Raw genomic sequence first — 11,733 nt, 5'->3', positions numbered from 1 at the left:
TTTTTTTTTTTTTTTTTTTTTTTTTTTGGTACGGGGATTGGACCCAGGACCTTGCGCTTGCAAGGCAGGTGGTGGCACCACTGAGCTAAATCCGTGGCCCTCAGAACCATTTTGTTTTTAAGTACAGTTGTAATTAAGACCTAACTGGAGATGGCTCATGAGTTACTGTTGTTATATTTATTCTCTAGTTCTGTGTTTAATATGGTGAAATTGTTATAATAAGGCCTCCTTTAGAAATTAGTCTGAATCACCTATGTTAAATGGAAGACTTTACACACTTAATATACCAAAGTCTGCTCCAAAAGAAACATAAAAAAAAGCACAGTAGTGATTAAAGATATAGGAAGTGTTAAAAGAACTCCATATTCTTTCGTAGTAGTTTTTATTTGTTTTAAGAGTACACATTACTAGGTTTGTTTGTTTAATAAAACCAGAGGGGAAAATCATTTCTGGAAACAGTGTTTGGAGTTCTGGTATAGGTAATATTTATGCAAAAGCATCGTTAAGCTTCAGCGTAAAGATCAGGTGGTGGGACTGACATATTTTGAATGTCTCTCCGAGGATTTCAGATGGCAGCAGTATGGCTTATTAGATGCTACCGCTTTCCCTCTCGCTTTCAGCAGCCTGCTGATGACAGTGCATTTCAAAGTTGAAGTGAATTAACTATGTTTTATCACAGTAGCAAAAGAGAAATATTTAAAAAGTGGAACAGGAGTGACTTGTTAACTTTTAGTAAACTTTCCATATTGTGCAAGTGCTTAAAACGTGAGCAGTAGGCTGGGTGTGCTGGCCTACACTGTAATTCCACACAGAAGACTGAGGCAGGAGGATTGCAAATACAAGTCCAGCCTGAATTTAATAGTGAGTCTCTCGCTCCAAACTAAGCAGCCTTTCCTAACTTTTAAAAGACATTTTTAGAAAACATTTCATTGGCTGTATAAAGAGCAAGAGTATATCAGATGTATGTGCCCAGCTACAGGAAATGAAGAGAATTTTAATTTTTTCAGTGCCTTAAGGAAATGTCAATAGATTTTTCTTTTAGCCATATTTTACAAAAGACCTAGTCTTGGAATAATTACAGTTAAAAACCTAACTTTGTAGTAAAGAGACAGCCCAGGAACAAATAAATGTTTTAAATGTTAAGATTTCCTAAAGGAAATTGTACAGTACTTAATTTTACTATAGCTAACAGTAATTGCTGTTTTTTCAGTAAGAAAATGGAAGGTTTTAACTTGTAGTGATTCACTTAAAGTGGGTGACCTTATGCTGATTTAGCATTTAGCTCTCTAAATGAAATCCTGATTTTTTTTTATTAGGGCATCTACCATGGCTTATTTTAACTGATTTTTTTAAAAATTCTCTGAATTTCTAGATATACACCTGAAGAAATTGAGAAGCTGAAGGAGTAAGTTTTAAATTTTGTTTTCATTCTTATTGTTTGCTTTCTGTCTTATGTTTTTAAATGTTTTAACTTGAAAACCTGAAGAGATTTTTGGAGAACAGGAATAATTTAGTCTTGCCAGTAAGTTGATTATCAGATCTAGACCTGCACAGAGTAACTGTGTCCATAACACACAAGTGTTGGTTTCTGCTATCAGTCACTGAATATTTCCTCAGCCACTAATAGATAGGCCAGAGAGATTAGACACCGATTTTGGTGGCCCGACAACTGAATCTGGGGCATTTATATACCAATAGCAGACCAGGTCCATGCTGCTTGAGGGAGGCCTGGCTTAACGTGGCAGTGTGGCAGGTGTTTCACTGCCGGGCCAACCTGCCTCCCAGTGCTGCTCGTCCTAGGAAGCACAGTTCTGCTCCACCAAGGTGGGGTCCTAAAGGGTTTAATGCGTGGTGTGAATTGTACAGAAAGATGGAGAGTGGATCCTCTTGCTGATGACGCAGGGTGCTGGGGACTTCTCAGGGGTCGGAGGAGGACCTGTTAGGAGTCTGCTCAGAGGGAAGCTTGGGGCTTGCCTGGGACTTGGTGTCAGTAATCTGAGGAAAATTTGGTCTTTTCAAACACATATCCAAGTTACTTATTTCTTCTCTGACCCAGGAAAAGGGCAATTGCTGCCTGTTTTTTTTTCACCCACAGACAACTGTGGACCCCAGTAAAAGGCCACACTTTCAAAACTTTGGCTCTCAAAGTATTGCTGCCCACAACTTGCAAACCAGTCAAGTGGGAAGAAGAAGAATGAAGAATAAATGATGAAATTGAGAGGGAGAAAACAGTTGAACCAAATGCTGATCGGCAGACTCTTGTTCTAGGCTCCGGATAAAGCACGGCAATGACTGGGCAACAATAGGGGCGGCTCTCGGAAGAAGTGCGTCTTCCGTCAAAGACCGGTGCCGGCTGATGAAGGACACTTGCAACACAGGTACCATGCGTGGCCATGTGGCGCTGACCACCTGAGCTCTCACCACTCAGACACTGCCTCCCTTCTGTCCTGGGGCACAGGACTGTCTGCACCGTAGTTCAGGCTCTCTCTTCCATTCTGCCTCTTTCAGCATAACGGACAGGTCCCGCTGATGTCTGCTCTTTGTCTTATGTGAGAGGACATTGTTCACAAGGGACACAGAATCTCTGGTGTCAGAGGCCTTGTGTGTAACAGGTTTTGGTTGTATAGCAGTTACAACTGTCTCAGCTGGGAAAATAGTTTTGAATTGTATAGTAGGAAATAATTTTAATTTAGGCTCATCTCACTGAACTTATATTAATGGCAGTTTATCTCCTCATGTCTATGAAAAACTTTAGTCATGGGCAAGTCCAAATTAGGAAGAAGCTATGTTCCAGAGGTCTGTATGTTTTTGCTTATCTCAAACTTGAAGTATATTTTTCCATCTTAAAAAATACCTGATTACTGGTACAGTAAGCCCTCGACTTTGGAACAAGTTCTATTCTGGGAGAACCATTTGTAAGCCAACAGTGAGTCTTACACAGTACACGTGTGAAAGTTCACAGCCTGAGTAAGTAGGGGACTTACTGTGTTTCAGTTTCCAGGCCAGACTGCAGATACATCTTAATACTTAATGTGCTGGTGATGGTATTTGCCCAGCCTTGTGACCAGCAGCAATATTTCTTTTAGATTCTGCACTGTCACTTAAACTTGCTGAGCCTCACTTTCCTCTGTAAAATAAAGAGGTTAGAATAGATGCTGTCACAGTTCCCTTTAACCCTGGTGCTCTATGAAGAGTTCACAGTCTGTGTTCATTCCCAAGTGCAGCTGCTGTTCTTGTTTACTACGTATTTTTCATCCTTTCCCCACTGAAGTGAATCCAAGACTGTTTCCTCCTTACCCCCTCCAGCATCACTGTCACAACAAGGCCTGAGAATGTCAGTGTCCCAACTCTGTCACTGTCTGCTGTGGAGGCTTAGTAAACAAAGCAGGGATGGCATCTGCACATTTAGGGTAAGGCCCCCAGAGGCATGTGTACAGTGCTCTGAGTGCCGAGCTTGTGCCAGTGTAATTGGAGGACCCTGTCCCATTTGCTGATCTCAGCTGCTTGCCTTCTGTCACAAGGAGTTTTCTGGTGCCACCAAAGATATACCACCTCAGGGTTTTTCCTTCTTTTCATAGCATGCTTGACAGGAGAGTAGAGATTGTCCTTGAATCTACCCACAGTATTCAGGCTGCCAGTGATTAATAAACATTCAGTCAATGCAAGAGCATAACTTTTTTGACATTTTAGGGCTTTTAGCTATTTGAACTAAATTAAAACCAGAAGGAGGTTTTTAAACAGATTTTTCTGCTTGGGCACAGTTTTTTTAAAAAGACCAAGAGGAATAGTTGATAGTATTTATTAGTAAGTTTAAAAGGAGGAAGAGGAATAAAAACACATACAACACTGACTTCATATGGTGTTTGACCACAGTGACTTGGAATTGGGATGGTGGGAAGAGAAGATATTCGCCCTAGTTTTGACTAAAAGTTGGGAGTCTTTAGGCATCACCCCACTCACCTTCCTCCCTTTCCAGTAAGCAAAGGCCTGAAGGACTCATTTCTGTGGGGCAGGGAGACTCAATGGGAATCGTGACATCCCAAGGCTGTCAGGGAATCTTCCCACATTGTATACCTGAAGTTCTTGGTATGAGCTGAGAGTGTATCGCTCTTTGTAGTTCTATTTGGTGTAGTCTTTTGTTCCTTAAAAATCCAGGCTTGGGATGGGGATTTAGCTCAGTGGCGCCAGCACCTGCCTCACAAGTGCAAGGTCCCAAGTTCAATTTAAAAAAAAAAAAAAAAAAGCCAGGCAGTCTTTCCAGTGGGATCCGGTTTCTTTTGTTCTGAGGCCTCTACCAGGCCAGTAAAATGCTACTGGCTTAGTAGACACTAAACTAAGGTGGCCTCCAGCACAGGGCCACTTAAGAATACACTCTTGGTGCTGCTGTGCCCCTGCGGGCTAAATCAGTGCATAGAAGGAGAAGGCAGCAGCATCTAGCTGATTTCCTTCTTTCAGGGAAGTGGACGGAAGAAGAGGAAAAGAGACTTGCAGAGGTGGTTCACGAGCTGACAAGCACTGAGCCTGGTGACACTGTCACGCAGGGTGTGTCCTGGGCTGCGGTGGCAGAGCGTGTGGGTACCCGCTCGGAGAAGCAGTGCCGCTCCAAGTGGCTCAACTACCTGAACTGGAAGCAGAGTGGGGGTACTGAGTGGACCAAGGAAGACGAGATCAATCTCATCCTCAGGTGTGTCCTGAGCTCCCAGGAGCTCATGCCTGTGCTGTCTGGTTGGCAGTCAGTCCTCTTAGTTTTCTGGACGTGTCATGTCAGAAAGTATCCTTTCCATGGAGTGCCACTGTGTAAGGCCCTCCGTATTTCATATTGAGCTCTTTGTTTGTTTGTTTGTTTTATGTTTATTCCTTTTTAGTGGATTTAATGCCTAGGCAAATTACCAGATTGAAGGTGTGGAGACTGAAGTCCTCTGTGAAGTCCACAGGCCAGGAATGGCGCAGGCAGTGGCAGTGCAGCTTCCACTGTCCACCCATGTGCTCCCTCCTCACTGCAGGGCCGTGTTGGAGAGAGGGCTGTTCAGTCCCCATGCCCTTTAGTCCTCACCTGCCGTGCCAAACTTGCCACACTAGGCCAGGTCACTTCATACACATCCAGGAAGAGCGTTAAGAGGATCCCAACATTGTTTAAAATGAGTTGTTTCAACATTAAGACTCGGCAGCCAAAATGAGCAAAAAATACCATCGAAAGGATACTTAAGGACACCGAAATAAGAAACCTGTAATTGTGTCCCTGCTGAAAACCAAAACCATCACAATTAAAGCTAGGAAATGAACCACTTAAAACCTCAATGTTAGCTGTACTGTTACTGTTTTTTTTTTGAACCAAAACCATCACAATTAAAGCTAGGAAATGAACCACTTAAAACCTCAATGTTAGCTGTACCGTTACTGTTTTTTTTTTTTGTTTTGTTTTTTTATCTTTTTTTGCTTTTTAAATCTTTTTACCATTTTGTTTTGAATAGAATTTTTTTTATTCCACTAGTCATCTTTGTAAATAGTGCATTGCTGAACATTTTTGTTTCACAAATGGAAAAGCTCAGATCTACAGAAGAAATGCTTTGGAACACTGTGCAGCTTATCTTTCCTTACCCATTCTGGCCATTAGCCTGCTCCTTTTCCGTCCCAATGCTTCCTTTGGTTCTGAACATTTACAGTTTGGCCCACTGGCTATTCCTTTAACCAGAGGCTGTGCTGACTAAATTTCTTAGCTCCTGGTTCTGAACACGATCTGTGTTTATGGAGTCCTTTCCCTGTGCCGCTGGACATTAGCAGCCTGTTGGCTTTACCTGCCCATGCCCTTTATCACCAGTGCTGCCATCATTCAGGCAGAGGAGGGCTCTCATGGAGAAACAGTGTGTCCTCTAACACGCACTTGTTTTGTAACCTGTAGGGTGGCAGAGCTTGATGTAGCGGATGAAAATGACATAAACTGGGATCTGTTAGCTGAGGGATGGAGCAGCGTCCGTTCACCACAGTGGCTTCGAAGTAAATGGTGGACCATCAAAAGGCAGATTGCAAACCATAAGGATGTTTCATTCCCTGGTAATGTATTGCTTGCTTAAGGTCCTTCCCTTGATTACCATGTTCACACATTGGCAGTTATAGGTTCCGTGCCTCAAGAAATGTCAAAGTCAATCTCTACTTCCACCCTATTTCTTATTTTTTTTCTTAGAGAAGAATTAATGTAAGTTAAAATTCCCCAAACCTGTAAACTGAGAACATACATTCTCACACATTCTTGTTCTACATAAACTACAAAGAGGAAATAAATTTTGTTTCAATTTTCTACTGAGACTTATTTCTCAAAATTTAATTAAGTTTTTTATGGATTGTATACTTCTAAATATCTTAACTGGGCTTGTTAGAGAAAATATGTGATAAACATCTTTTGTAGAACAAAAGGCTTGTTAATTTCATGTATTATGTAAATCTAGAGATCTGAAATTGAGTTTGCTTGAAGTGAAACAGCATGTTTTTCATTCCATTGCTTGTTTTGCATTGAGGTACTCAACTAAATTGAATAGTCTGTTTAATTTAGGGTAGGTATTAAATTAGTTCCCCTTAATATATAACTCCCATTTTCATTTGTCCAAAGAAAAAATAAATGGTAAGGAATTTTCACTTGATGAAAATCTACAAATTACTAAAACTGAACCAAGAAGACATAAGAATTCTGAATATCCAATAACAAGCAATGAAATTGCAATAATAAAAAGCTTATGAACTAAGAAAAGCCCAAGACCAGATTGTCCTGGATTCACTGCTGAATTTATAAGACCTTCAAGAAGGTTATAACACTAATGCTCTTCAGACTCTTTAATGAAATTAAAACTCATTCCTAAAAGCCAGCATCATTCTGATCCCCAAACCAGATAAAGACCCAACTGAAGAAGAAAATTGCAGGCCAGTCTCCTTAATGATCATTGATGCAAAATTCCCCAGTAATAATATTGGCAAGTAGAATGCAACCTGTCATCAAAAGGATGATTCATCCGAGTAGGTTTCTTCCCAGGGATGCAAGGATGGTTCAACAAAGGCAAATCAGTAGATGTAATGAATCACAAAAAAAGAAGCAAAGTTAAAAACCACATGATCATATCTATAGATGCAACAAAGGCTTTTGAAAAAATCCAGCATCCATTCATGATAAAAACCCAGAAGAAAACAGGAATAGAAGGACCTGATAAAAGCCACTTATGACATACTAGGAGCTGAAAACATTCTCAAAATCAAGAACAAGACAAGATTGTCCAGTCTGACCATCCTGTTCGATACAGTATGCAAATTAAGCCAGAGCAATAAGAGAAAAAAAAATAAAGGATATGTGCAGGAAAGAAAGGAGTCAGATTATTTGCAGACATGATCCATTACATAGACGACCCAAAAAGTTCCGCCAAAAATCTCCTAGACTTGATAGCAAATTCTATACAAAGCCAACAGAAAAATAACAGTGCTCCTGTACACCAATTACAAACTCACCAAGAAATAGGAAACTGATTTTATTCACAACAACATCAAGAAAACTAAATACTTAGTAATTAACAACCAAGGAAGTGAAAGGCCGTTAACGGCAAAATCTATACAGTACTTTAGAAGAGGATATCAGAAAATAGATTTCCTGTTTCTTGATAGGCAAAACCAGTATGGTCAAAACGCTCTTACTTCCAAAACTGATACACAGATTTAATGCAACCCCAATCAAAATACCAATAGCATTTCTCACAGAACTAGAGAAATCCTAATCCTAAAATTCATATGGAACAAGAACAAAGTTCAGAATAGCAAAAGCAATCCTGGGCAACAAGAGCAAAGCAGAAGGGCATCACAGTACCTGAGTTCAGGTAATACTACAAAGCTGTAGTGATAAAAACGGAATGGTATTGGCACAAAAACTGACATGTGGGTCAGTGGAACAGAATAGAGGACACAGAAACAACCCTAGATATATTCAACCACGATCTTTGACAGAGGCCAAAAGCATACACTGGACAAAACATAGACTCTGTAATAGTTGGTGCTGGGAAATCTGCACATGACAAACATTGAAGCTAGACCCGTATCTCTCACCATGTACTAAACTGAAATCAAAATGGATCAAAGATCTAAATGTTAAATCAGAAGCACTTAACCTCCTGGAAGATAAAATAGGTAAAACTTTTGAAGTCACAGGCGTAGGCAATGACTTTCTGAACAGAACTCCAGTTTCAGCAAGAATCAACAAATGATTAGCCCGCTTCTACACAGCAAAGGAAACAGCCAACAAAGTGAAGAGATAACCTACAAAATGGGAAAAAAAATTTGCCAGTAGCTAGCTCTTCAGTGACTTGGCAGGAGTATCCCTTGAGCCCCTGTGTTCGAAACTAGCCTAGGCAGCATAGCAAGACCCTAACCCTCCCAGAAAAGAATTTTAAAAATCTATTATGATAATGTTTCTCAACTTTCAGGACAGGTTGTGCTTCTAATAATTTTACTGTTATTTTGATAAATTCTCACTTCCAGTATGCAATATTATTCACAATACTTGCCCTCCTTACCTTGCCCTCCACCTCCCTGTTGCTTCCACGGTGGTGTCAGAGAGTCAGTGTTCTTTTTGTCTCCCCATCTCCCTGCAGTCTTAATAAAAGGTCTGAAACAGTTACATGAGAACCAAAAAAACAACCCAGCGCTGCTGGAGAATAAGGCAGGACCTGGAGTTGCCAACAGTAATTCCAGCTCCGGTGTTCAGCACGTTCAGATCCGAGTGGCCCGCTTGGAAGAGAGCACAGCCGTCCCCCCAAGCCCCATGGCCGCGTTGCAGATCCCAGTCCAGATCACCCACGTCTGTAAGTGTGGGGCTCGGGTGATGGCTCTGACACCTGTCCGTCTACTAGAGCCGAGCGGAGGAGTAAAGTGCATCAAGGCCTTTTATAAAGTTCACCTCAGTATTTGCAAAGGATGAACGTGTGCTAGGAAGGACTTACAGCCCTGGCCACCGTAACCATTCTGAAACATCTTTCCCAGTTTTACAATTAAGGATGGAGTAAAAATCGTTCAGTAGAAATTAAGATTAATGATTAATTGCAAACTGCCTGAACAATAGTCAGTGGAGCCAAGAAAGCATTAACAAGGTGGCACATTATTTAATGAAATTTCACCAGAAGACACAAATTGGGGATGGATTGTGGCAGTACAGTAAGTCCCCGACTTAGGAACATTCGAGTTGCAGACTTTCACAGGTGTACTACTGTATGACTCACTTTGCCGGCATATGAATGAATCCAACTTACGAACAGTTCTCCAGGAACAGAACTTGTTCATGAGCTGGGGACTTACTGTATATAGAGAAATGGGTTTCTGCAGGATTGAAAAGGATTTTCTTCAGGGAGTAAGGAGCCATTTTCCTACAGAGAAATGTTTTTATTAACCCTGTGTTGTCTTCAGCCTGTGACAATTTTGCTTTTAATAAGATTATGGGAGCAGTTGCTACAGGGAAGGGAATCTCTTCACTCTAAGCCAAGTTGGCCTTTGCCCCATCATTCTTGGATGGCAGTGACAGGGAATGAGAGCAACATTCTGAGAACCGTCATCACTCATGTGGGAGAGGGTCTACACGGCGCTCTTTGCTGTGGGAAGGTCATTGCCCACAAGTGCACCAGCCGCTGTTTTCAGCCAAGCAGTTGTTGACACTCTGAGTGAGACGAGTCTTTGCAGACCTGCCCTTCATGTTGCAGGATGCTCAAGGTCCCTTGACCTCACCCACAGAACGCCCGTGGTGTTTCCAGTGATCACGACAAACACTTCCCAGTGCACCCTGTGCCCCTGGTGTAGGATACTGGGCCGCCCTATGTCTGGATATACAGCAACTGTCAGTCACCCAAGAGAGGTCTGGGCTTGAGCTGAGTTGGGAAACCAGCACCCAAAAATTAAATAGAGAAATGACCTTAGAGATATTTAAGGTAATGATAGTTCTTCAAGCCCTAGTTTGGATTTGGTTATTTGTTTTATCCATCTTCGTTTAATAAAGCGTGAAGAATTTGCTTTCTTTGGCCCTTCTTGGTTTGTTTTTGTTTTTGAATAGTGGAGAATTACAAAGCAACTGAAGGTATGGTCCAGATAAATACATCAGCTGCTGGGAGCCATAAATTGATTGTGTGTGGAACCTTTTAGTTTCCCTGGGATTGAAAGTACCTGTTAGCCACATCTTAAAAGTGGTACCTTAATTTTCACTCATACCATCGTTTTTAAATGAATAAATGTGTGAAATAATTTCTCCCAGCAAGATACATGAGTACAGTAAGAGTTCTATAATCCACCCATTATTCTTAGCATTCTGACAAGATCTTTTTTTTATGCTAGGGGCAGAGCTGCACAAACTGACCTGTGACTGAAAACACCTCTAGGTCACTCGTGTTCTCACTGCTTCCCAGCCCTGTGCAACCCTGGGCAGACAGTGGTCAGTCTGGGTCTTGGTGGACACCTCTGGAGGTGTACGGTCTGTTCTCTGCAGTGCTTTCAGTCCTCTGAACTTGGGCTTCTAAAGTCCTAGCTTCTTAACGTTTGTTTTAAAAGCACTGTTGATCGCCAGAACAGCTAGGTGAGAGGGAGTCAGGAGAGTTGTGGTCTGAACATGAGTTGGCCCAGGTTTCCATTTCCAGGAAGCAGTGTCTTGAGAGGTAGGACCTGGCGTAGCATCATGGCATCACCACTTCCCACATCCGTGCTGTTTACCAGAATGAAGAAAAGTACTTTTCCAGTTTCCTTTCTTTCCCAGTTAGCTTTGGCGTGCTCCTCTGTGTTTCTTAACAACTGAAGACACTTTGCTATACGTAGTACAGGTTGGTAAACCTTTTCTGTAAAGGGCCCAATAGCATCTTAGACCTTGTGAGCTTTATGGTGTCTTTTAAAAGTCCATAGTGTGAAAGCAGCCACAGGAAAACAAACGAATGGGCATAGTTGTATAAAACTGGCAGTGGGTGGAACTGGCCGGCTGTGGCCCGTTCTGTATGCGCTTCTGTGTGATCGACATGCCATGTCCCAGACAAATCCACTAGATTTCTTATAAGAAGTTTCAGTGACTTCAGGTTTGCATGCAGATTACTCAGTATGAAATCGCCTTCACAACAGGTTAGTATGCTGGACGCTTTCCCAACCATTTTATTACTGTCCTTGTTCTTACCGCAGCTTCAGCAGATGCCCCTGCTGCTCCTGTTGATTCGGAAACACTAACACTAAACAGTGGAACACTACAGACATTTGAGATTCTTCCAGTGAGTAATGCTTCATATAATAGATACTGACCATTTTTATGCATGAGGTTGGTGTTATTTTTAAAAATCTTACAAGCACATGAAATTTTTAATTTCAGGCCAGACATAAATCCAACTTCCACTTTTATTATCCTTTTAATTCTGCTTTTTCCACCCATGTATGTAAACCAGCCTGTTCTTCCTGTGTGAACACAGCAGTGCCTGTGGGTAGCGTGCATGAGTGGGTTTGTCCTGAGCCTGAACTTGCACAGGTTATCGGAGAAGGCTATGGGCTGTGCACCGTGCACTGCTCAGAGCACTGTCTGGCTGCTGAGGACACAGGACTGTGAAGTCTCCGTCCTGCTGGGCTAACCACTTTGGGACAGTCTTGAGATTTCTAAAAAGCTTCAAACAATCTACCACTTCTAGTCCCAGGTATATCTAAGAGAAATGAGAAACCCTGTCCAGAGAAAAACACATAGTAAAGGCTGAATGTGCA

General features: G+C 41.7%; 1 protein-coding gene across 3 annotated transcripts in view; it reads left to right on the top strand.

The window, feature by feature from the left end:
• Positions 1-11,733, top strand: part of Dmtf1 (cyclin D binding myb like transcription factor 1) — a 36,811-nt gene that overhangs the window by 21,308 nt on the left and 3,770 nt on the right. For 2 of the 3 annotated variants that reach the window (XM_010636556.3, XM_010636548.3), the window contains exons 9-14: positions 1,373-1,405; positions 2,269-2,378; positions 4,456-4,684; positions 5,900-6,051; positions 8,622-8,831; positions 11,170-11,255. In XM_010636556.3, the coding sequence (XP_010634858.1) occupies positions 1,373-1,405; positions 2,269-2,378; positions 4,456-4,684; positions 5,900-6,051; positions 8,622-8,831; positions 11,170-11,255 (820 nt within the window). The remainder of the gene's footprint in view (positions 1-1,372; positions 1,406-2,268; positions 2,379-4,455; positions 4,685-5,899; positions 6,052-8,621; positions 8,832-11,169; positions 11,256-11,733) is intronic. The other variant, XM_010636562.3, reaches the window with a different exon arrangement.

The sequence above is a fragment of the Fukomys damarensis genome, unplaced genomic scaffold, assembly GCF_012274545.1.
Source record: "Fukomys damarensis isolate Sample0158 unplaced genomic scaffold, DMR_v1.0_HiC HiC_scaffold_4, whole genome shotgun sequence".
Classification (NCBI taxonomy): Eukaryota; Metazoa; Chordata; class Mammalia; order Rodentia; family Bathyergidae; genus Fukomys; species Fukomys damarensis.
Note: the sequence above shows the minus strand (reverse complement) of the source record. Positions and strands in the feature narration are given on the sequence as shown.